The sequence below is a fragment of the Vicugna pacos genome, chromosome 13 (genome assembly GCF_048564905.1).
Source record: "Vicugna pacos chromosome 13, VicPac4, whole genome shotgun sequence".
NCBI lineage: Eukaryota > Metazoa > Chordata > Mammalia > Artiodactyla > Camelidae > Vicugna > Vicugna pacos.
Window position 1 is genome coordinate 58,452,385 of NC_132999.1, and position 26,639 is coordinate 58,479,023.

General features: G+C 42.2%; 1 protein-coding gene across 7 annotated transcripts in view; it reads right to left on the minus strand.

Annotated features, from left to right (window-relative positions):
- Nucleotides 1-26,639, minus strand: part of PRDM2 (PR/SET domain 2) — a 110,075-nt gene that overhangs the window by 62,058 nt on the left and 21,378 nt on the right. For 6 of the 7 annotated variants that reach the window (XM_072975345.1, XM_072975347.1, XM_072975344.1 and 3 more), the window contains 4 exons: nt 20,417-20,534; nt 18,713-18,816; nt 7,289-7,441; nt 1,231-1,357 (listed from right to left, as the gene is read on the minus strand). In XM_072975345.1, coding sequence (XP_072831446.1) covers nt 1,231-1,357; nt 7,289-7,441; nt 18,713-18,721 — 289 coding nt within the window. In that variant the 5' untranslated portion in view covers nt 18,722-18,816; nt 20,417-20,534. Of the gene's footprint in view, nt 1-1,230; nt 1,358-7,288; nt 7,442-18,712; nt 18,817-20,416; nt 20,535-26,639 lie in introns of those variants that run through there. The other variant, XM_072975346.1, reaches the window with a different exon arrangement.

The window sequence follows — 26,639 nt, forward strand, 5'->3', positions numbered from 1 at the left end:
TGTGTTTAGTAAAAGGCTCCAACAAAGTCCCTTGGATGGGTTAGCTGCACTTGCATTACACTGTGAAACACAAAGAACATGTAACAGAAAAATCAGAATGGACTTCTTGCCTACATTTTAAAATATTACTTTCATGTTTTTCCAAAATCAAGTCTACATTATGATTTTATATACAGTATGACTCCAATTCACTTTGCAATGTTCTGAGTAAAGGATGGCAGCCTAAGTCCAGATGGATACAAAAATTTATGTAACACCTAAGGCGGGCAAAATAAGGAGGGGGGTGGGGGTTACATTAATAAGAAACAACCATACCGCGCCTTGGCATATATTCAAACTCGGCTCTCCGAAAAATTCACGAATTCGTATTAAAATTCTTCTTTAAAAAAAAAAAAACAACAACGTGTAGAGCGCCAGCTGGAAACATGATATATCGAATCAAACTATTTTCCTCCCAGAAATTATTCCTTGCCTTCTGTGTGACTACGCCTTACCTTTTGTTTGAAAACATCATAAACAAAATAAAACTATTGGAATTGAGTCAAAAGTGACAAAACAGCACACTGTTCAACTTCCATTTTGATAATGGCCTAAATTTCGGGAAGCTCTGCGCTAAAACCTTCACCCATCGCGAGTAAAGCGATGGTGCGCAGCGCGGCCTCGCGTGGGGTGGCGCGGCGGGCGGCCGGGCCCGGTGGCCGGAGTGGCAGGCCCGGCCCGGGACGAGTGGGTGGCCGCGGAGCAGTGTCCGGCCCGGCCGGCTCTCCGGCCCCGCAGCGCGCCCAGCCCTCCCGCACAGTCTGGGTGGACACAGGCCACCGACTCCTCGGACCTGGAAATGTCACTCTCGAAACACATTTTACGACGCGTCGCTGGCGAACAGCACAAAAAGCTAAGAATATACCGGCGTGCCGGGCTCCGAGAGACCGGCAGCCGCTCCCGCCCGCAAGTCCAGCTATGGAGACGGCGGCGAGGGAGGTGACAGCCGGCCCGGCCGCCCTCGCGGCGCGCCGCTCCGCTCACTTTTCCGCGCCCGGCTGCTCCGCCCCAAGTTAGCAAAGAGCCCGAGCGCGGCGTCCGGCGCCGTGATTCAGCAGCGGCCGGGGGGGCTGGCACCGCGGGCCGGCGCCGTGTCCGGGAAAGGTCACCGAGGGCCGCGGGCGCCGCCGGGGCCCGGATCCGGCCCGGGCCGGGCGGCGGCGGGGAGCCGGGGCGGCGGCGGGCTCCTACCTTTCCTGCTTTTCGGGGAGCTCCGCTTGCTCCGGGCGCTGGCTCGCTCTTCCTCAATCGCAGCTGCTATCTCGGGGTTGTCTTCCCCATTGTACCAGACCAGGAGCTCCTCGCCCGGCGCGATTGGCTGCGGGGAGAGAAGAGACAGGCGCCGGGCCAATCAGAGCGGCGGTTGTTGGCGGGGCGGGGCGGGGCGGCGCTCCCAGCGGGGCGGCGCGCCGGAGGCCAGCCCGGCAGGAAGGGCTCCTCCAGCGCGGCAGCCGCGGCCTGGGCGGCGCGGGAAGGAACCCTCTGCTGGAAGGAGGACCTCACTTCCTGGCCGTCTCGGCTCCACGGAGTCCGTCCGGTGGACGTCGGCATCTGACAGAATCGCTTTACACTCAAACCTGACATATGCCACGGGATCTCACCGTTCAAAGCCTCACGACTATCCACGCACAAGGAAAAATAAACTATGGAACCATTTTGCCCACGAAATCTAAGCTGAAGGGAAATATAAAGCATAACCGAAAGGAGCCAGGCACTTTGGAAAGAGACGTGCCGAAAGCTAATTGTCAGCGCAGGTTTCAGAGTCCGAGAGCGAGTTAAGCATGGTAAGAACTGCATGTCACCGCACGTTTGTAAACGCACGGCTCGTTACACCACGGACGTGCCCACGGAAGAGGTGGCGCGGAGGACGCGAGCGCCCGGCAGGGCACCGTCTGCACCGCCGCCAGCCTGCTCGGCCCACGGGGGTCCGCTGCCTCGCCCTCAGCACTGCACATCGGCTTTACAAGGGAACTTTTATATTTACAAAGAAATGCCTAAAAATACTGCACATGTATCACGCTCCTAAAACATTCACTTCTAACAGCCCTGTGAGGAGTGAGGACAAGGACCACACATCATACTGACTATACCAAGAGAACAAGGTCTTGAAGAAAAAAATACACTGAGTGGGAAGATTACACTCCCAAACAAAATGCAAAGAAATGGCTTATTGGTTTCTCTCATAATGATTCATCTGTTCAAAAGTTCCAAGAGTATCAACACAAGTAAAATTCTACCTAAAACCCAGTGAATAAAATAAGAATCCATGAGTCCATACTGATATGAATGAATGAATGAACGAATATAAAAATAAATAAATAAGGAAAGCTCTCCCTTCAGTAGATCCCAAAAAATCAGTGAAAAAGAAGTAATGGAATTATAAAACGACCAACAATCATCGGAGTAATAACTGATTCAGGCAAGAATCATCAGTTAATGCTAAAACTAGCGAATAAAAGTCAAAGAAGTAACAGTATTTGCATAGTCTCAAAATATCTCCCCATAAAACATTTATTAATGACAATGGGAAAAACAGTACCTTTACAACGAGACAAATCAACATCATATACCTCCTGATAATGATGCACAGAAAATAACAGCATCACTTCTGGAGATTTCTGCCCAAAATGTGCAAATGTAATTAGTCATGATAAAACACAAGTGAAGGCCAAACTGTGGGACGTTCTACAAAATTACTGACCAGTTTTCTCAAAACTGAAAGGTTATAAAAGACAAAGACTGAGGTACTGTCCAAACTAAGGAGACTAATGAGACATTACAACTAAATGCAACGGAGTTTTCTTTTCCTAAAAGGACATGATTGGAACAATTGACAGAATTTGAATAAGATTTATAGATTAGCTAATAAAATACTGTGCCAGTGTGGGTTTCCTGATTTTGATCACTGCACTGTGGGTTTCCTGATTTTGATCACTGCACTGTGGTTATGGAAGATACCCTTGTTTTTCGGGGCAGGTAGAAGTCCATCAAGATGTCAGTTTAGAGGTAGTTCCTCACTTCAACATACCTTTCAGCCCAGATAAAGCCCTTGAAAGTAAATATTACTTTATTTCATTCTCTGCAGAACTCAATGTTTATATAGTCCAAATTTTAAAATATTCTAAGTTAAGATTTTTTTTAAAGCCACTATTTATTTTGTTCTCCCCAAGGACAGTTAAAACCTGCTATTTTCTTATCTTTAAACCAATGTATTATTATTTTCCTTCTTGAATCAGTTACACCTAAACCAAAAAACTTAATATATAAGATTTTAATGAGTTAAAATAGCCATTACAGATGCCTTTTGGCACTCTTATGAGCTAATCTATTGCTGCTGAAGGAATAGGCTTCTTTATTTAAACTATTTCTAGTTCCAAATACATAGTTTACTTCTCCATATTTTTGTTATAAGTCACATATTGATGAAATGTTGGTATCATATACTCCTTGAAGTGATTAGGGTTTACAGAAATATATAAAGTCTAAATAAAACCAAAGCAAAAAAGAAAATGGAAAGGAGTAAGGAAAAATATATTCCCCATATATTTCTAAATCAAACAGCATAACCGGAACACTGGCTAGAAGAATCCACTGGACATCTTCAAGATTCCTCCCAGACTCAGCGCCCTAAGCTTCCCTGTTCACTCCACTCCAGCCTTCTGCAGAGTTACCACTTATACTAGCTAGCAACTGGGAGGAGTTAAACACCAACACAGACTCTCTACTTAGGAGGGTACTCTTTTGTTGTTACAAAAACAACAACAACAACAAAAACACAACATAAAAACATACCAGAATATGTTTTACCTCAAATCTAAAGTAAAACTTCTAAATGGTTAATGAACTGGTGAATAGCTAGATTAAGAACAACCTGATTTGTTAGTTATTAAACTACACCCAAAAGTGTTAGCAGCTGAGATGATTATATTATCAAGCAATATGCTTCCCAGCTTTGTATTAAAACAGCTACACAAATAATAGTCTTAATTTTACCAAGAGGAAAATAATACATCTTTTAAAATCAATGACTGCCTGCTTCTGCACTGCACTGTTTTTAATTCTGCACTGCTTAGCACATTTAAGATTTTGTAAGTCAAATGTCAGAAGACAATGTATGTCCTTAAACACTGGAAATACAAACCCACATTTTAAAACATAAAGTCTAAAGTTCAAGCAACCTTTTCTTATATGTTGTATTTTGACATTTAACAAAAAACAAAAATAACAACAAAACGAATTTAAATTCTTCCTTCGGGTTCAGAAAGGCTTACAGAACAAAGCATTTTCTCTTCTCTAAATATCAGTAAATATAAACTTGAAATTTTACCAAATCGATTTAGGAATAGGCAAGGGTTCCCATAAATATTCCTGGCAGTAGGTCAAATTAAGAGAAATATTCCAGAATAATGAGAACACACAAAGCATATCCATGCTTACCTAACTACAATCTATCCTCCAGCATAGTATTTTAGGCCTCCCTGATCTGGCCCCTGCCCACCTCACCAGCCTCATTCACCATCCCTCTCCTCAACACAGCCAAACCAATAGAAGCCTTTGAATTCCTTTAAAACACAAACACACGCACGCACACACACACGCAGTATAGATCATCCCTACTTCCATACTTCTGCTTCTGCCAGGGAAGTTCTCCCTGAACTGCTCCAGAGATCTCTGTGTATCTGGATCCTTCTCACGCCAGTGGGGGAGGGTGGGGGTGGGAGTGGGGCTGGTGTCCGTATGTCTTGTCTCCCCTGACCCATCAGAACTACAGTAGCCCTCCATCACCAAGTCAATTTCTATCACATTTTCTTATCTTCAGAGCACTTACCGATATCTGAAATTATTTTGTTTACTTGTTTACTTGTTTATTATCTGCTACCTCCCCCACAAGTTAGAAGTTCCATGAGACCAGAGACCTTGTCTGTTCTGTTCACTACTATCAATAGCTGGTACACAGCAGACGCTCAATAAATACTTGATGAACTAATGAACAGATGAATGGATGGACAGCAGGCTAACAATTAACCTTCAGGAATTTAAAGCAGTTTTTAATCATATTACAAACAAAACCAGTGTTGAGATTTCCGAATTATCTAGGTGATAGCTGACAAGGTGCTACAGAGACCCAGAGAACATCACATGTAATTTATTACACAACCTAATCCACAGAAAGTTTAGTCTATAAGAATATAGTTAGATAATCGCTAGCAAGGAATCTGAAAGGTCTTGTGCATACTTGAGCAAATGTCAAAGGTTAGGGTGGGGGGGCGGGGTCTGCAAAGATCAGAGCTACTTTACTTCGAACAAAATCAGGTAAAAATAATAATAGTAGTCGTATAGCTTGTTAACACTTTGAGGACTTGGGTTAGACTAGGACTGTTCACAGAACTGTATACATATTGGCTTGTTTAATCTTCACAACAACTGTATGTATTAATTTTACTATCACCTCCACTTTTACAGATGAGAAAACTAAGACGGGGTTTAAGTAACTTCTTATGGTCACGTATCTCAAAGCCAAAATCTGCTCACAAGGCAGCCTGCTCCAGAGTTCCCGCTCCTGACCTGACACTACACTGCCTTGCCAAAACGAGCAGCTGCCATTTCTTCAGCACTTTTTAGGTGCTAGAACTCTACTCACAATCTCCTATGCAATCATCATAACCCTATAAGATCCATACTATAATTACGTGTATCTTACAAGTAAGGAAACTGAGGCACAGAAAGTGACTTGTCTAAGATTTCACAGCTAGTTAAAATCACAATAACTTGCCTTGGGTCACATAGCAAGTCAGGATTTCACCCAGGAATCTGGCTCCAGACTTAACTCCCAGACACTATTCTTTCTAGCTTCTCTATGTTTCCCGGCTTTGCTATCAGCGATGAACACATTTGAACCTGAGGTCTGATGGAGGAACTGCCAAGTGTCCCAGGACCTCCCTGGGCTTGTCCTCCCCCGGGACCTTCTCTCTACTCCCTCAGCTATCTCATAGCCATCCCCTGGCTGGTACTTCACCTCCACCAAGACTCTGCCTCACTGATTCAGCCCGATGTAACTCTCACTTTAAATACATTTGAGGAACAGAATTAATTCTTGAATCAAATTTTGAATCCAATTTCAAGCTCCAGTGTAACCTACTAGAAAATCATGCTATCACAATCCAGCAGAAAGAAAATGGGAAAGAAGATTACAGAAGTTTTAAGTGAGAAAGTACCACACACACACACAAATGTTTCCTATAGGGATTGGAAGCAAGGACATGGGTATATAAGAGGTAAAGGGCAATCCAACTGGCTAAAGATGCCAGGACAAATACAGCAAAGGAAAATCAGATAGCTGTAAGTTAAGCTTCCAGAAGTCCTACTGCCACCACACAGGCCAAACTCAGTATGCTGCAGAGCTGACCCTCATCGGAAATGCTTGCTCATCAAGAGCTTTCAGCTCCATGGAGATCATTTTTTCCATGGACTGTCCCCTAATCTATGACATTTTTAATAGAAGTAAGTGAATAAAGAAAAATCTGCCTTACAGTAATGTCAGCAAACATACCTATTCCAGAAAGCAACAATCATCTATTTTTAGAGCCTCAAGACTTCACCTTAGAGAACATCTCCATGCACGTTGAGTGCAGATTTGCCTTCCAGAACATCAAAACGAGGGAGACAGATGTGGGCTTCCTGTTGCAGAAATAACAATGCTTCGGAGTACTAACTTCCCTAAGTGACCTCTTACCTCACCACAAACTCTATAAAATGACTGTCCTCTTCTTTTCATCTCAACAATTAATGTCTCCAAATAAAAATCTGGCAGAAGAAACATGTTCAGTTTAATTTCTCTTCTGAGTAAAATTCAGGGAAAAGGAAAGCCAATCCAAGGCTACATTACACTGAAGACTAAGAATGTGTTTTTAGTGAACACAGAACCAGAGTTCCTTACAGTTAGATTCATCTGCCAGTCAGACGGTTCCCAACGCGTTTGTATCTTCAGAGGAGGGAAGTGGCTGCCACACACTTAACTCATCAGTGTCTATAAAGACTGAACACAATCTTCATGCCTTAGCGCCCTTACTCACGTGAAGCAGTGGCAACGGCATATTTAAACCACAGACCTTTCAGTGTGTTGGTGGATCACTTTCAAATATATCCCTTTCAAGGTCTGCAAAGTCGTTACTGTCAGTCACGACTAAGGACAGTATTTGCAAATATGCATGCCAAGTAACTAACAGCACACTCATTCTAACACTCTTACCTTTAACGTTTTATAGTAAATGGCCCTGTTGATTTCCAGTGGAAACAGATTCTGCTCTTCCCCTGAGCAGGCCCAGTTCACATATCGCAGCCAGTTCCCCTTCTCAGGATCGGTGGCGTCAATGCACATCCACCCCAGATTAGGGTAGTAGACCTTGGGAGAGGGAAAAACACATTTATTAAAATAGGAGTATCTTTAAAACATTTCCGTTTTCAACTTCTCAGGCAATTCTTGTATCACTCTATAAAGCGTTTCATAGGAACAAAATTAATTAGCAACAGGAAAAAGAAAAATAAAGACGAAAACTGAGGTCCAAAGTTGTATCATTCTCCTTAGTTATTTTCCTATTTGGGTGTAATTTTTTTTCTCCTAAAGTGCTATATAGTAAATATGCTTGATGATCTCCAAATGCTTTGCAAATATGTACACAAAGACAGGCGACAACTCTGTGGGACATGAGTAACTCAGGGCAGGAGAGGGCTCACAGCCGTGTTCCCCTGGGCTGCTCTGCAAGTCACGTGTGGGGGCCCAGCCCTGCTGGGGTTCACAGCTCCGCAGGATCCTTCACTGCGGGGCTGACCAAAACCTCAGTAAGTGAACAGGCAGTGTGAGCTTCCATGTGGGTGACAGCGCGACAGCGTACCATGCTTCTGCAACCTCAGCTGACCTTAAAAGCTTCCCGATCCAGGGGCCCCGCACCCTGGGGAACATCTGTGTCCTTCCAAAAAAGACCAAAAACCCCGACCCCTCTTTCAGGAGTCAGACCACGCCTACTCTTGCAAGAAGCTTCCCCTGATCATTCCCTCTCAATCCCTCCTCCCAGAAGCTTCCAGCACGTATTCCTTCATTTTACAGAAAATCTACTTAGCAGATATTTTTTAACTTATTCTTTGTATATATATGTACATCTATCTATGTTTTACTTCCCCCAAATGAGACTGTAAAGCACTTGATGAGGCACTGAAATAGAACTGCAGAATCAAAAGGTGAAGATCTGTGAAAATCAAAGCAAAAGAAATGAGCCTTTTATTTTCTCTTTTGGGAGAAAAAGACTCCTGATACGTCCATCACTTGCCTAGACTATACACACATATTCCGTCAAGACTCACCACTCATTTCTTCTTTTCTCGCCTACCCACACTACACACTCTGGTTGACTGCAGCTTCCCTTCTGGAGCAAAGCCGCAGCTCTCTGCTCCTCGGGGCGCGCCTGTGTCTCCCGGCCTGTGACTGCGGGGGCAGCGCCCACCCTACCGGCCACTAACACCTCTTTCTTCCTGTTGGGAGTCAGATGGCCAGCATGATGCTACATGCTTTCCATATTGTCTCATTTAACCTTATGCATCAGGTTCCTTACCTCTTTTTTTAACATGTGAAAATTTAGGATCAAAGGGTAAATAACTTTCACAAAGTCACTTAATTAGTAGTGAAGACAGGCTTGGCCCCAGCTCTACCTGACTCCACTTACCAGTGCCTTCCTTGACCATCCTAGCTAAAACTGTGAATCCTTCTCTTCCCATCAGCACCCCCAGTCATTCCCCCGATTTATTTTCCTTCATAGTACTTGTGCTCTTTTAAAGTGTGAGATCATCTACTTACTTACTTAGTGACAGTCTCCCCACATCAGAGTACTAGCCCTGTGAGATAACGTTTTAGTTCTTCCATTCACTGTAGTACTTCTAAGACCTTGACCAGTGCCTGGCATAGAGCAGGCTCTCAACAAATAACTATGAAATTAATGAAAGGACATAGTTATACACGAATGTACAACTGCCATCATTTCACGAACACGACTATGTGACATGTACCAAGCTAGAAGGTGCTCTGCGGTTACTTTATTTAATCACTACCAAGTGTCAAGGAGAATATTTTCACTCTCCTGTAAGTACGCAGTGAGTTGAAAAAACTGGTTGTTTACTAAAGCACTTATCTGCACCATTCTAAAAAGAGGTTATCCACATCACACTTGTCTCCTTTTCAAACTCACTGTCACACTCACTCTCAGCTTATACACGTTTAAGTGTGTGCGTGCACACACACACACAGAGGCACACACGCTTCTCTCCTTTCGAAACAAAAAGAAAGAGCAGTCCCAAATTGTATGTTATGAAGAGACAGCATCATGATACATTTAAACTTTCCACACCAAAATAATATAAGCTGCTTGAATGTTTAAGAGATATATTTGCCAGCATGATAAAATAAGGAAAAGGGAGTGGTTAGTTGGTCTTTTAGCATTATCAGTCCATATTCATTCCTTTTTACCAGCTTGGGAATAAAAGGTCTTGTTCTGATTTATCACAGTAGATAGCATAGTCCCACCCACCGCCTACACACATACTGACACAGCTACAGACACCAGTGGCTACAGATGAACGCAGAGATGGTGCTGGAAAACCGCACACAGTTAAAGAAGGCAGCTGGAGGCAGGCATCAAGAGTCTACCTACAACCCAAAGATAACAACACAGCTATACTGGAACGTCCTGGCTCCTGGGTCAGTAAAGACCTTCACAAAGAGCAACGTGTTCCACGTGAGTGAATTATTTATGGATAGCTCATTTTGTTTCAGAAGAGATGAAGGAATCTGCTAAGTCATACTTAAATCAAAATAGTTAGTCTTATAAAAAAAGATGAATACTTCAGTTTTTTAAAATGTACAAACAATTCAAAAAGGAATACACCAGGCCAAAACCTTATGGGAAAAAAAATTAAATTTACCTAATAATCAAAAATAACTTTAAATTAAATAATATTTATTCATTTTTTTAAGGGAAAACCAAAAGTAAGATTAGAAAGCCGACATTCCCTAAAAATACTGCTCAGAGAGTAAATCGGTACCATTTTTGTGGATGGAATTAAGCAATATTGACAAGAAAAATTTTAAATGTACATACACTTTAACCAGCATATACATTGGTAGGAATTTATTCTTTACGTCTGAGATAATTGGGCAATCATACGAAGATGTATGTGCAAAGATGCTCTTAGCAGTGTAGTTCACTATAGGCTATTTCCAATTAATTGCTAAATGGAGAGTAGCACAGATTAGCTCAGTATATAACCCAGGCATGTAGTAGAATATTAAGCAGACCTTAAAAAGTACTGTTGTATGAATGACTAACTGACTTACATGGAAACTTTTATTTTCTGTTACTTTTGTATTCCTTAAGAGTCTTTTCAGTAAACACACATGATCTCTATAATTAAGGGACAACAAAGATGATCAGAAGTTGTGGAAATATACTTACTGGTATGAAAGACAGTCACACTACACTGATGACTGAAGAAAGCTATTTATATAACGGATGGCTTATATGACACCATTTTTGTTTTAAACATATGAATGTATGAAAAGAAAAAGAATCTGAAACTTAATACATAAAAATGTTATTAATGGATTTCTCTGAGAAGTGGAATCATCTATAATTTTTATTTTCTTTCCTCTGCTCATCTGAATTTTCTACCTTTCCTCCACTGATATAGTATTAGCTCTAAGTAAAACAGGGAAGTGGGCGGGGAGAGCCAGTTAGTCTTCCGAAATGAAAACCCAAGGCTGAAGGAAGGCCGCTGAGGTCTGCTGAGTCCTGGACTTACCTCCCCTCCCATCAGAATCATCATACACGGACTTTTTTTTAAAGTATGCAGCTTTCTCATTTTTATTGAGAGTCTAACCTTACAATCAGGAACTGGGATGGAAATGTGTTTTTATACAGTTCCTACCTTAGTTGGTCAAACCTTGGCTTCCAATCAGAATTAACCTCAGTGACAGATACACAGAACCTAATCTTTAAAATGGGACCGAATTTTGCTTAGTGTAACTACAAATTACTAGACTGCACAAGTACCCCAACACCGTGAGGTTAGGCTAGTGGAAAGACAGGGAGAACCAGAATCCCTTCCTTCCAGACAAAGACAGTGCAAAGGCACGTCAAACTTCCCACGCTGGTTCAAGCTCAACAGCGATGTATAACAAATTATTTCCAAATCTTTCTAATGATCAAGAAATACTCAGCTGACTTGATCCCAAGGAGACATACTTTCATATAATCAATAATTTTTCCTCATGGGATCTATAAAAGTCCCTTTTAACAAAGCAAGGGGACCTGATTATGTACTACTGTAAAATAATTTTTACAAGTTAACTTTCACATGGAAATTCCCTATCTGGAGAGAAAGAACTGAAGAAAGGGAAGCATCTCTGTGCCAAGCACTGGGCTAGATGCTCTATGTGTTATTTTTATTTAACCTTTACAAGAACCCTATGAAATATGAAGCCCCTCATAAATGAGGATACTAGGGAAGTTGGTAATTTTACTAGAACACTGAAGTCACTAAGAGCCAGAGCCAGGATTCAAACCTGGTCCCTCATTTACTCCTCCATTTCTACTTTTTTCTCTTTCCAAACCCCTCCTCCCATCCTTAACCTCCCCCAGGTTATCTGGGCCTAACCTCCACTCTGCCCCCACCACTAAACAGATTGGGTATTAACTCTTTGTCAAACAGAATGCAATTTTCATACCACCCAATTTAATTCAGTCATTTCAAAAGCCGTAATAATAATCTAAATTCACACTTTAGTACACATTCCAATTTAAAACCACGTTAAAAATTATATCCTCATGATATACAGAGAAAGGCCTGTAAAGAACAAACCAAACTGTTAAATATAGTTAGTTATTACCTCACGGGCTGGGGGTGAGGGTTTTAACTGATATCTTTTTTTATCATTTACTTGTTATACTGGACATGTATTCATTCAAATTTGCAAATTAAAAACAATTTTCACTCAATTAGTGTGTATGTAACATCATTCAAACCCTCAACTGTCTGCCTCCTAGGTCCTCACCCAACCTCAACTTGCAGTAACCGACTTAATTTGACAGAAAGGATCACTCCCAGGAATTAAGGCAGAGCAACGAAGACACCGCCTCGTGCGGTAGCAACTCTGATGCTGAGGTAAGTCTTTTATTCATCCAGACCAGTCCCCACAGAGTCTACAGAAATCACGCCACTCCACTGGCTGTTCTCCGAACTTGCCCCTCCACCTGCACAGAGCCTAGAGCTCTAACACAGTGATGCTGGACACAGAACCTCTTCTGGAGGCCTATGCTCCATTCAGTGGCTCTGGCCTGTCACACTGCCTGAGGCTCCTTTTCATCTTAATTTCTCTGGGGATCGAGCTTGCCAAATTTCCAACGTTATGATCATTTCTCACTTTCTCTGTCTGTTCTGCAAGACAGACAGTATCTAATTCTATCTAATTATTCCGCGTGTTTACACTGACAAAAGGAGTAACAGGGAGACAGGGGGTTCGCATCCCCACTGGTCCACAGTGTTACCTCCGATGAGCTTCCGTAAGTAAATAACTACTCTCAGTGCTTTCCAAAGTTAGTTCCAGGATTTCCCCCCAAATAGTATTCTGATTTTCTGGTTCAAATGCAGCCCATACATAACATTAGAAGAGAAAGTCCAAGAAAAATGAAGATTGGCAATCTTTTAAAAAGTACTCAAACATTTTTAAAAAGTGATATATAAAACAGATAAACAACCAGGTCCTACTATATAGCACTGGGAGCTATATTCAATACCTTGTAATAGCCTATAATGAAAAAGAATATGAAAATGAATATATATATATATATATATGACTGAATCACTATACTGTATACCAGAAATTAACACATTATAAATCAACTATAATTCAATTTATCCTTTACATGATCATTCAAATGTTTCTCTTCGATGTTCCAGTTCAACTAATATTTACTTAGCCAGACTCATCTACATTAAGTGATTTCATATATTATCATCTCTTTTGCAGCCGGATAAATCTATGAGGAGCTCATTATCCTCATTTAAAAGTGATGATGAAGAAAAAAAGGATAACGTCCCTTTGGTATAAGAGCATTTTAATGAAAACACTTAATAAAAGTTATGAAGAACTGCATTAACACTGCTACCTAGAAAACACCACACCTCCGTGGCCTGTCCAGACCGCACTTGTTTGTGAGTTACAGAGGTCAACACCCAGAGGGCTTGTTAAGGACCTGGTAAGACAGCCACCCAATGGGAGTAACTTCCAGGAACTACAGACAAAAATGGGTCTTTGGTACCAACCACGTCACTCCTCAGATTGCTTCAGAAAACCAGGGGCTTCTTTTAAGAGCCATTCAAATGCATCACTCTATCTGAAATATTCTGAAGATTCTAGAATAAGGGAAATAAAAGACCTAATAGCTGGTGGCACATTTTACTACAATAAGCCAATCTGTGGGTGATTCTAAAATACAAATCTAAAAACGAAACAGCTGGGTCTCTCAGGCCTGCAAAACCCCATCCCAGAGCCATTATTAGCAAAGCCCCACACTGCCTGACCCTTGACCCTCACTTGAAATTATTCTGAGTAAGTTTCAGACCAACAACTACACAAGTGTTTCTGGAAAACTGCCCAATAACAGATGCTCAATAAATGCCAACGGGTTCGAAGTAGGGCCCTAATCAACCTCCACTGGATAAATGAGATAACTCATCTTAAATCAGAAATTTTAACTCTGGACCATGGATGTTTAAAAATTTCATACAACCCTAGAAATCATATGCCAAATTCTGCGCATATATTTACATTTGTATATTTTCTGGGAAGATTTTCAAAAGGGCCTACAACCCAAAAAAGAGTAAGAATCTCTGAGCCCTGCTAATGGGAAGAGCACTGAATACGCAACCGGGAAACCTGGGCTCTAGCCCTAACTCTAACACTGACTGACAGCTTTCGGACATCATGCAAGCCACCTGCACTCAGATTTCTCATCAGTGGGAAGATTTAGGGCATTTCTATTATCCTTTTTACTCCACAAACACAAATCTCCATGGGTCCTCCAGTAGCCTATATGATACCACACGTTATATGCCAGCTCAGTGCTTCAGAACTGAGACAGTGCCCAGCACATGGCAAGAGCTTAACAGACAGGGGTTAAGTGAGTAAATAAATAAACTCTCAAAGGTAATTTTTCCTTTTTGCACCATAACAAGCTGCCAATTTGAGTACAAGCTGACTTACTCAGGAAGATCCCTTATGCTTAGCTACGTGTCCTTCAAGGTCCTCATCTGCCCACAAGTTCCTGAGAGAAGCCTAGGACTGGCCAGGCAGTCTCTTAAGACAACCAGCTCCACGGCTAGCCCGCTTCCAGGCGCGGACACTGAGATACCAGACATCGCCACACCCGCCCTCACTGCTCCTCCTCGTTACACGCTGGGACCGGGGCTCAGCAAACTTTTTCTGCGAAGGTCCTGGCAATATTTTCAGTTTTGCATGCCAGATGATCTCTGTCACAACTACTCAACCGCTGTAGGGCAAAAGTGGCCACAGATAATATGTAAACAAATTAGTGTTACTGTGTTCCAATAAAACTTTATTAATGAACTGAAGTTTGAATCTCCTATAATTTTCATGTGTTACGAAACAGGTGATTTTTGTTTTAATCACTTAAAAATGTAAAAACCATTCTTAGCTCCAGGACTGTAAAAAACAGGTGGCAGGCTGGAATTCTCCCCCCTGGTCTGTGGACTATGATGCATGGTTCAGAAGTTGGAAAGTAGCAGTCAGGCCTGAAAGGTACTCTCTGAAAAAAGGTACTAGAATCAGCTGGTTGACTTCTCTGCTCTCTTTATCTTCTTGCCTCCATTTTTAACTTAGAAATAATTTGAAGTTAGGAGAATTGAGATGGCAAATAGATATGTACCTGTTAATATCTGATCATAACATAATTAAATGATAAAAAGTTCATTTTCACTTTGAAAAAAATTACACTTAAGTCTTCTCATTACGCAAAAACAATCTATCAATTTTGACGGAAATGAAGTCCTACCTCTTCCCTCCAACCTGCTGACTCAAAATTTGTTCCTGAATGAATAACATGCAAACAGAAGCAGTGAACTATCAGTTTTCATCTATAAGAATGGGAGAAAAAACTATTAAAAACATTAACAATATTGGGTTTTAAAAAGCTAGGAAGAAATATTTACTCTTGGTGTTATGTAAGTTAGTACAATCTTTTTGGAGATCTGTTAAAAAAAATTTACCAAAAGGTAAAATGTACATAAATTTTGACTTAACAGTTATGCTTCTAGGAATTTATCTTGCGAAGATAACCAGACAAGTCAGCCAATATGTATACACAGCAAGTTTCATACTTTGAAGAACTGTTAATACCATGAAAAAACTTAAAGCTACTTAAATGCCCACTGGTTGAACACTGGAAGGATACAATGGAATTCCAGGTAGCTATAAGAAACGATAATGTAGACAAGTATTTGACATGGACCTGTCTATAACACACTGAAAGAAAAAAGCACGTTACAGAACTGCATACATACACTGTTTGATCTCAACTGTGTGAATATCTATATGTGGTGATGATGTGTGTGTGTGAGAAGCAGGAAGTTAAAAGAATGCTTACCAAGATGTTCATGGGTGATTTTCACCTTCTTGCTTATAGTTTTCTGTGTTTATACTATTTTGCAATGAGCATGTATTACTTTTATAACCTAAAGAAGACTTATTAGAAGGTACAGCACTAAGAGCGAACCTTAATGTAAACCATGGACCCTGGGTGTCAGTGCAGGGTCATCAGTTTTAACAAATGTCCCACTTCAGTGGGGATGTGGGTAGTGGGGGAAGCTGTGTGTGTAGGGCTGGGTGGAGGTGAGGGGGAGATAAGAACTCTGTACTTTCTGCTCAGTTCTGCTGTGAACCTGAAACTGCTCTTTAAAAATAAAGAATAAAAAAAAGACTTATTAAAATAATTCACAGGCAAACAATTCAAAAGTTTTGTTCATCAGAAACAATGTAAGCCCCACAGATGTGAATGTAAAAGTGTTTTATCAGAAGTGGTGTCAGAATTCTGCCCATTGCTCAGTGTGTGTGTCGGGGGGGGGGTGACAAGGGAAGTATTACATGAAGCCCAGCATTAAGGTGGCCAGCAGTCCCCACCAGGAACTGATCAAAGAGTGCTCTCCTCTTTCCAGAATCTGTTTTGTGCCCCCACCCTGAGGATACCGCACTGTTTCTCTTTGTTATTTCTGATTTATCAGAATGTCCTCTGTGACAGCTTAGAGGACTTAAGACCGCGTTAGATAGTCAAGGGCTCAAGAAAAGCAAGCTACCACTTTGTCTTAGATTAGCTTTAAAATGGAGTTTTAGTTGAGGCAAAAGACCAGGCTGCTAGAAGATAAACTGGCCTTAAGGGGCTTTAATGAAAGAACAAATGCCAAGAGGAGATTTGAATGATAAGCAGTTTCTGTTACATTAATAAGAAGCATTCTGATGCCAGGACAGGACCAAGATTGGAATCAGTTAATGAGGAAACACTTAATTTTACCTGGATTTTTATTATCTTCTTTAGAAGAAATATGACCATTATAATTTATGCTTCCTATGCTTTGCCAAATACATACTTCTACATGTGTATGTCATATGTGTGTATCTACTTTTATTTTAACAGAACAAAAGGTTTAAAGTTTTCTGTGTGGAATACATACCTCGTAGTCCAAACTATCTGAATGACATCCAGACTTTTTCTAGTTGCAGGAAGGAAAAGCCAGCCTTAACAAGAACTAAATTTTTAAACCTAACTAAAAGAGCTGGCAACGTCATAAGGATTCACAAACAGCATATAAGTAGAAGTGTCTTAAATTAGCAATGGGATGTTAACAAGTCTATAGTAAAAATGGAATCTCTAATACGTCATGGCTCCAAGTTACCATTTGCATCAAACTCCCATGGATTCATACTATGCATGAATTTCAGTACAAATGAAGCTTAATTTACAAAAGGCATCCTTAATAATTTATACAATATACCCAACGATATCAAATTGTTATGTTGAGTAAAACAAGAACCATAAACTTAGGTTTAATATTAATGACATTCGTTCAATCCCAGCATTAATATACCCAGAATTAGAGTAAGAATTTTCTGGTCCCCTGATATTATCCTCACTAGGATGAATGCTAACCTGGTAGACCAAATTTGTTGGTTTCCCTTGGGAAACTTCTAAAATTAAAAACGCAGTTTATTTTGGAATATAATTTTGTGGTCAAGACATTTTTAATTGTTCAGGCATCGTCTTGAGGAATTTGGGGGGGGGCTGGGCAGTTTTTCTACACAAACAGCCCTCTTTTAACTCAAAAATTCTTAAAAAGCATAGAACAATTACTCCCGTGGTAAATCCTCATTTCCCAAGTCTCCTTGGGTTAATTGTCATAAGGGATTCAAAATGAGAGAAGTCGTCAGAATTTTCAAGGTAAGAAACACTAACTCGTAGCACTGAGAAAAACAGCAGCACACCTCAGATATACAAACGCCAGGGAACTTCCTGATGCAAAGTGTCCATACATTTCCCAGGCGCATTTTATTTTCAGGCTTTTATATGTTTACACGTGAAACAGATGTAAATTAAGATGGAATTTAAGACATCCTGATAGGAACGCTTTTCCTCACCACCGAAAACCTTCACTTGTTTTAAAAAGGAGTCACACCACCGAGTTCCTTCTACGGGGCAGGGAGGAGCTCCCCAGATCACACGATGAGGACTAACTTTAGTGGAGACGCCCAGTTCACGTGCAGCACGTCAGGAAATCATAACAAGGTATTTTATCTTCAGAGCTTTCTTAATGAGACTATTGTTTTTTCATTCTCCCCATTTTTAAGGCCCAGAGATTATGTACCCTGCCCAGAGTCACAAAGGCAGGATTTGAACCCAGGTAATCCAATGAAACAGTTTTAACGACCTCACTGTCACACAGGGGACGTGGGTTCTGGTTCTGCACTGACAACACTCAACACGTGGACCCCACGGGGAGGAGCCGTCTCCCTCTGTCCCGGATGGCTTTCCCTCAGGAGTGTGTGAACGCTCCCCGTCTTCCAGGATCGTTACGAGAATGTGAAAAGAACAGAACGAAAGCCTTCCTAAAAGTTCAAAGCACTATATAAATATACCATGTGCTAAATATATCCAACTCTGAATGTTCCAGCAACACATAGATTACTTTGTAAAATACAGAGAAGACCCTACAGTGTGGTATTTGCGCCACTTTGGAGTGTCCTTCACGGTGTCTGTCTGCAAGCTAGTAAAGTGGCAGACCTAAGTCTTGGCTGCAAAACAGAGCACCCTGAACAAGGCAAGTAAAAAGTCGACGTGACATTTACTGTTAAGGACAGCCAAGCACTTCCAAAATACACATGTAAACAGCAGTCTGTATCCAAGGAAACACATTTTTCTCTTTAATAAAAATAATCTTGATTTTTAAAGAACACATTAAGATGATTATTTCAATTTCAACAAGTCAAATTCTGAAAGCATAGAATGATTTCTTTACAAAACGTATAGAATCTGATAAACAAAGGACCAGAATTATTTCTTACCTCCCACATGTATACATTATTCTTAACCTGAGATCTCTTTTTCTTATCACCAACAAATGGCCCAAACTTTTTGCCTTTTAAAATTGGTTTAGTGGCCCAGACACCTAGAAAATAAAATCAATATTGTTATAATGTACGTGGTTATTTAAAGATTAAAGCATTAAAATCAAATCAGTTCCACGAAATATTTAAAAGACTAGAGAGCCTAAAAGCAAGGTAATGTTAAATCAACTGCAGTCAAATTAAATCAAGCATTCAATGGGATTTTTATTTTTCTTATTTATATTCTGCTGTATTTTCCTAAAAGCCTGTAAAGAACCTATATTGTTTTATAAATACGAAAGAATATTTCATATTTTTTATTAATTTTTAATTAAAATTACCCAGACAGCACAATCACAATCAAAAGAAAAAGATATTAGAATCTAATAAAACTAAAAATAATTTTTAAACTCCTCTTTCTACTTTTCTACAGATTTCAAACTGTCCCAAATGAACATAAGTTGCTTTTAAAAAGGGTTAGAAATACAGTTTTATGAATAAATATTTTTGAAATTCATTTACTCAAAGTGGAAAACCCTCTCCTCTCTACATTTCCACTTTTCAGAGTTTCAGACAACCAAGAGTTATGCTGCTCTCTGGCATTCTCAGGGGTGCTTCTACTTTCTCTACACTGACCACAAGGAAAACAAACAAGATGAAGAAGCAGTGGGTAAAGCAGCAGGAGATGCCCTGGAGTCCAGGGAACCAGCGTCAAGGTGACTCCCACTGACAGCATCACTTTCAACAGGTTCCCCCACCTTCTGGCCTCAGTTTCCTCCTGTACAGAAGGAGGCTGTGGTCTTGGCCAGTCCTGCCCAGCTCTGATGCATTAATTCCACTTACCGTAGTCTGTCATGAATCCCACTTGATATCACAGCTCATAATCAATTAGTGGAGATAAATAAATCAAACCACTTTTATGAACGATATAAATGGTCAAATTACTCACTGAATAATTTTCAATGAGAATTAGAAAAAGTATTTACTAAAGATTTATTCACACACATATATACATAAACCAGAATATGAGAAATACATCTTTAAAAAAGGAAACAGGATGTAAACATGATATATTTCAAGACTGTACTCTGATTAAGTTTTTAATTTACTTCCTTAGCCTTCTTTCTAAAGATTAGGACACAAAAGCAAGATCAATTACAAAAAAGCTTGGCTGCATTCAACAAGAAATTTCAGCTAGAAGCATTCAAATACACTCAGGTTGTAATTCATTCAAGTATCTACTGAGGTCCATGAAGCATCAGGTACTAGAGACATACAGATAAATAAGAAATGAAGAAACTCACAGTCAGTGACAGGGACAGATGTGAAAACAAATACAAAATAATGAAATAAATATAAACGCATAATCACACTCAAACCAGGGTGAATCAGAGAGGAGGGAGTGATACATTCTGCAGGAGGAAGAGCTGGGGAGACACGGAGGAAGGGGCTGCTCAGGCTGAGTCATGGAGGATGGTGGATGGGACTGGAGGTGTTTCTGGTTTAATTTTATAATCTATGTCCACCCCAGATTCTTAACTGGAAAACATAACCTTCAAAGTCTGTTGGCTTTACCGTGAGCTCCTTACCTGAAAGGCCCCAAAGGAAGCCTCGCTGCAGCCTGCTCTCCCTTCCCGTCCCCTCCTGTGACCCAGTACTCACCAATGCGAGTCTTGTCAACAGCAGATGGGAAAAGCCTCACTTCCTCCGGAAGGCCTCGAAGCACATGTTCGGGTACCTCGGCCAGGCTCTCGGCGGCCGCCACAGGCTCAGCTGCGCTCTGCAAGTTAAGAAACAGAAGGATAACAGCAAAGGGAAGAAAACCCAGCTCACGTTTTGACTTTTTTCTGGTCCAATAAGCAAATATGCAAAACTGTAACTGAAACCCGAAGCTGGCAAGTCAGACTCAGACGATGATGTCAAGCAATTCAGGAGTTGCTCTGAGGCTTGTTTTTGAGTCTCCAAAGGAAACCGCTGTAACCTTCCAGCGTGTCTGTGTTAATCTATTTTGTTCCCGCCACCTGTGGCCATTTTAAAAATATGTAAATCTCGGGCACCATATTGTTTTAAACTCCCACAAAATCTGGCAACAAAATATAGCTTAAGCTTACTTTAAAGTCAAAGGCTACTATCAGCATTTTAGAACACTAAAAAAAAAACCCACTCCCCACTAAAACGAACACTTTCAGGCACATGCTATAAAGGCCGTGCCAGTCAATCAGACCCCATCCCAAACAGGACTCATCTCTCCAGCAACAAAACCCCCTTGACAGGGACTTGATGCGTCCAAGCGACAACACTACAACTTATTCTGGGCCCTCCATGGAAGTGCGACCTTTCCAGGAAACAGTAATTTGCACCGTATACCAAGTAATTATAGAGCAAAGTCCCCACAATATCACAAAGTTTCTAAAAAATAGAGAATTTTACACAATTACTAACCAAAGTATATGCCATATATTCACTGTAATCTTGAGAAATAAGACTACTATTAGCTATGTATGAAAAGGAATGGAGCCAACCCATAAAACATGACTGTCATTTTAAAAATAACTTTCAAATCAAAGGAAAACCAAGTGGCTATTAACTGGCTCCACATATACTCTAAAGAACTGATGTGCAGATCATGACACCACCAAGAATGATGGGTTTTGTAGTCTGAATGTTTTTCAGTTCACTGCAAAGGGAAACATTTCTCAAGGACTTTCAAAGAAACCAACATGGGCAAAAAGCAAAACTCCAAGCTAAAAAGATTAATTTTCCTACAACAATGAAGTTCTTGTAGTTTTTAAGACTGTTTTATGCCAAGAAAATATCATCTAAATTTTCATACTCTCAGCGTTTCATTTTTTAAAAAATATCAATAGGCTGCTTCGAGAGAAATAAACCCCACGGCAACAAACAAGTCACTATGAAGGTCAACTCTCTGCTAGTTTGAGTTGGAATGCACAGAAGTGGGCATCAAGGAACTGGCATTCATTCCCTGGATGGGCAAAGCCCACAGTGCACACACACTTCAGAAGCACAAATGCTTCAATCCAGTTCGATTCACACCTCGGTCCTGACAGTATCACCAAGCACACTTTAGATGCTTTCCAACATATGGGAATAGTAAAACTGCCCAGAACATGGTCATATGGTATTTTTCATTAGCTAAAGGGTGAATAAATTTAGCACACAAATTTCTCACTTCTAAATACAATGCCCCCACTTAAAAATTTTTAATCTATAAACTGAAATTTTGAAAGTGAATAAATTTTTCCAAAGGGAGAAAAGGTGTTAAACTGGCAGCTGGTATCCTAGGCTATATAATCATTATTTTTAGCATGGATAAACTAAACAGTGTCAACAAGTACTGGCCGCAGTGACGAGTCCTATCAGCACACGGCCATTTAGCACCGGAAACGGGAGTTTTCCTCTCTTCCCAGATGGGACACAGATGAAGACTTAAAAGGATGTCTTGTGTTTGTGTATGAGTTTACTCCAAAGAGCCCAAGAGGCAGGGACAGGATTTGAGCCTTTGTCTGTCAATCCCCAGAGTCCGAGTCCATACCACTGCGGCGTCTCCAGTTAAGATTCTGCTCGATCAGGTCTGAGGCTCTCACGTAAACCATGGTGACTATGGTTGACAGCACTGGATTATAGAATTGCAATTTGCTAAGAGAGCAAAACTTCAGTATTTCCACCAAAGTTAAAAAAAAAAAAGACAGAAAGAAAAAGATAAACATGCAAGGTGATGGATGTGTTCATTAACTAGATGGCAGAAATCCTTCCACAACGTATAGGTGTATCAAACCATCACAACGTACATACACTTTAAATATCTTATCATTTTATTCGCCAACTATACCTCAAGAAAGCTGGGAGGGGGAAAAAGAAAAGATTCTGCTGGAACATAATGTGAGAACCTCTGCCCTAAAACCTCCAAACTTTCATAGAAATGTCAACAGGAGACAGCACCTAAGGCAGGAATGGTCATTCCCATAGGAAATTTGCAACGAGTGTAAGTTGGAGACCACGTTATGTTAAAATTTCTGAGATGCCTGTGACTATAAGGGACCTCAGCAGGGCTGCCACAAGACGAAAGAAGGAAAATCCCCATGCACGTATTTAGTTACTTTCAGCAAACCCATTATTTTTCATTTCGGCCCCTTTACCTAGTAGAAGAAAGCTTTTTTCCTGTTTATTTTAGTATCCTTCACACTATAATGGGCCTCAGCTCAATGAGGAGGACCGCCATCCAGACACTGGCCAGCCCCAGGGCCACCCTCCCCATCTCCGGCTGTTGGAATCCCCATGGCAGTGGCTACGGCTGGAAACGGTGTGGAACGTTTTCAGAAAATCAGTGATTTGAGAAGGAGAAGGTGGTGGTGGGATGGCTTGCCTAAACAGAACTACCCTCTCCCCTCCCTTATTTTTCCTTCAGAGGTCTTATCACCTTTCAAAATAATTACTTGTATAATTATGTGTTTGATGTACCCCCTGCCAGACTGCAGTGAAGACAGTGTCCATCTTACTTGATGTTGCATTCCCAGTGCTCGGCAGCAGACATGAAATGTTTGTTGTCACTTAAGTACTTGAATAAAATCATGATTCTTGTAAGCTAACTTAAACCTATTTTAGAAAAAAAGAGGGCTAGGAACAAATAAAACAGCAGGGTCACCTATCAGAAAGCATTTCCTCTTTGTGGGCCTGGATTTCCTCAATCTGAAGTAGGTATTTCTGGGTCAATATAAGAATCCTTTCATTAAAATATCTCTGAGTCCCTTCTATGGGCCAGGCAATGTTTTAAGCATCACGTTTGCCTTAACAATGTGTCATTCCAGCGAGGAAGACAGACAAAATCAAGCAAAGGCATACAGTGCTTGGTAGTTACTGATGCTCTGAGGAAAAATCAAGTCCAAGAAGGGGACACAGTGACGAGAGGAGGAGGAGGGTGCTATTTTAGACAGAGTGCTTAAGGAAGATCTCTCTAGGAACAGGAAGGGAATCGTGTGATGATATGTGGGGAAACTATGCCAGGAAAGGACCTTGATGAGTTAGGAGTAAGTTTGGTGTGTTCAGAGAACAGACAGGCAGAGACCACTGTGTCCAGAGCAGATCAGGGGGCAGAAAAGTAGCAGGAGCTGGGTTGGGGGGTGAGGGAGGGAGGGAGGCAGGGTTAGGTAGACACAGAACGAGAGGGGAAGACAGGAACCAACCGGAGGCAAGGCTGCATGGGGCCCAGGCTGCTCCTCCTTCCGGGGGAAGAACAGCCTCCCTAACACTGACCACTCAGATAAGCTTGGAGGAGGTTAGGAGAACTCTCCTGTGATGTAACAGAAAACATAAGAACGCTTTAATTCCCTACTTGGTGAAGTACAGTCTCCAAACCTATCAATCAACTGACCTGGAAATTTAATGCAGTAAGTTTAAGTCAATAAGTTAGTTATTAACTGTTAATTGGTCTCGTTAATTCCCACCTCAAATTTAAAGAGAGTCAATTTCCCTCTCTCCCCCAGTCACTGGCCACAGCGTCCCACCTGCACTCAGTCCATCGCTCAGTCACTCACAAACACTTCCTGCGTGCCGGTGTGCTCTGGGCTGGCGCTGGGCTGGTGGTGAAGACACATGGTTAATGAAGCTGATGCAGGCCCCCTCCTCAACAGGCTCACCGGCTAAAGGAACGGCTGACTCTGCTTCCTGACACAAGAAGCCTTAGTGGTATGTTGAGTCTCCGGTTTCGACCTGGCTGCAGAGCCTCTTAAAGGTCCTTCTGTGCTTTCCTCTGACACTCTTCTTTGGCCCAGGATGACCTTCCATGCTGGATGCCAGGAGCTTTGGGAGCAGGACACTCAACTCTTCCTCTGGGCTGTGCTCTGTGCTAATGAGCACTTCCACACACCATAATCGTAGCTAACACTGATGGAGAGTTCAGGAAAGTCAGACACTATTTCAAGCGCTCTTTGTATCACCTTAATCTGGAGGCTGTGACATGTGACGGTGTCATCATTCCACGGGCTAATTCAATGTGTGATTGTTGAATCTTATATTTTAAATTTTCTGACTTATGAATAAGGCCTACAGTCTAACTAACATCGCTGTACCAAGCTGATCCCTGGTGCTAATACCACGCTAGAGTTAAGTAAGACATTACCTACCACTAGGGGAAGCTGAATGTGGACCCTCGCATCTGTGCCACCCCTGGCCCCCGCCCCAGCTTCTTGAGTACGGCTAGAGAGGCTGCTCTCCCTACAGGCATGAGGGTTGGTTGCCTTGTTGTAAGGGTTTCACTGACAATCACTAGAGGAGAACAAGGAAAATACACTATTAATATTATAGGCAACAACTTATTGACGCCTGTTTGGGCTCCTGCATGGATGGACAAGAAGAACAAAGAGAGTTCCTACCCTCTGCTTTTAGGCCCAGATGGTGGGGCTGGGACCGTATCAAGGCCTGAGGATCGTCTAAGGGAGCCAGTCTGGTTCGCATGCTAGGCCGCTGCCCCACCCAGCAGAAGCCTGTCCCCACAGCCCTCCAGCATGGTCCCCCTCAGCCCGCTTCCTGCACTCTCCGCTCTCCCTGCACCTGCTCTCCAAAGCACTTCCGAGCTGGCCTGGTTAACGGCCTCTCCACTAGAGGCAAGGTGAGGTCGCAGACACCCGGGACAGTTCCATTTCACTGGCCACCGCACCCAGAGCCTGGCACAGGACGCCGACCTCGGAGCAGTGGTCACTGGGAACAAACAAGCAGACAAGCATCTGGCAGTCCAGTGCCAAGAGGTCTGGGTGCACAGAGCTGGCTGTAAGAGGATACGGACTCACCTGGTCCTGGAGTCCAGGGGGAGTGGATGAGACCAGAGAGCAGAGAACGAGAGGAGAGTGCGGCCAGGCCAGAGGGAGCCAGGGAGGACGCGGAGGCGGCCACCACCAGCACCTGCCAAGCCTGGACGGCCAAGGCACAGAGACCAGACGGCCTCTGGAGAGCAGGGGGACACCACTACAGGGTCCGGGGCAGGGGAGTGACAAGATGTGATGAAGTCTTTGGCTTCCAGGCTATTCCACATTTAACTTCTCCAAACACTCTGCCTCCTGTAAAGCATCTGGTTCAAAACTCTTTAAGAACGTTCTGCACAAAATCCTGTAGCTCCTCTACTGGTTTTAGAAACTTTCAGGGTTCAAGGGAAGCAAAGAAAACAAGGTGAGAGCTTTCTCACCCTGACACACCCGTTCCCCTTGTCCGGAAGATGCCAGCGCAGGGTGCGCGTGGGGCGGGGGTGAGCGGGAAAAGGAACCTGCTGCCGCCTCCCCGTGAGTCTGCTGGTGGTGAGACTACACTGCGGCTTCTCCAACTACCTTTGTCCAACGCAGTGAACTGGAGCTGCATACGGCCTCTCAAGTCAGGTAGTTTGCTTGGTCTACCCACAGATTAAAAAAAAAAAAATGCTATTGGAAGAAAAATCCCCATTTTACTTTTAAAAGCTCCCCCACCCCGGCCCTACAGGCACTACCCTCTGGCTCCTCCCGCCCTCACCGGCTGGGGACCTTACTCCTCTGGGTCTCTCACAGTCCAGGTTTCCAGCCTTCAAGGACCCCAGCCACTGGTCCTTCTGACCCTCAATACCCTCTACATCCTTCCGAGTCCGGTTCACATCCCAGTGACTTTAACGTCCTCCATGAAGACATTCCAAACAACGCACAACGGTCCACTTTTCTGATTTCCTGTATGGTCAGCTTCACACCATACACACAGAGTGCTCAAGGCACGTGGAGAATGGCTCTACGAGGAGAGAAAGGCCGTTGCTCCATCACTTAGGAGGTTTGGTCCAAACAAGGGATGTCTGGGTCTGCACTCAAGCAGCGACAGTGATTAGAACGTATTTTACAGGGCAGAATCCAGACTTGGT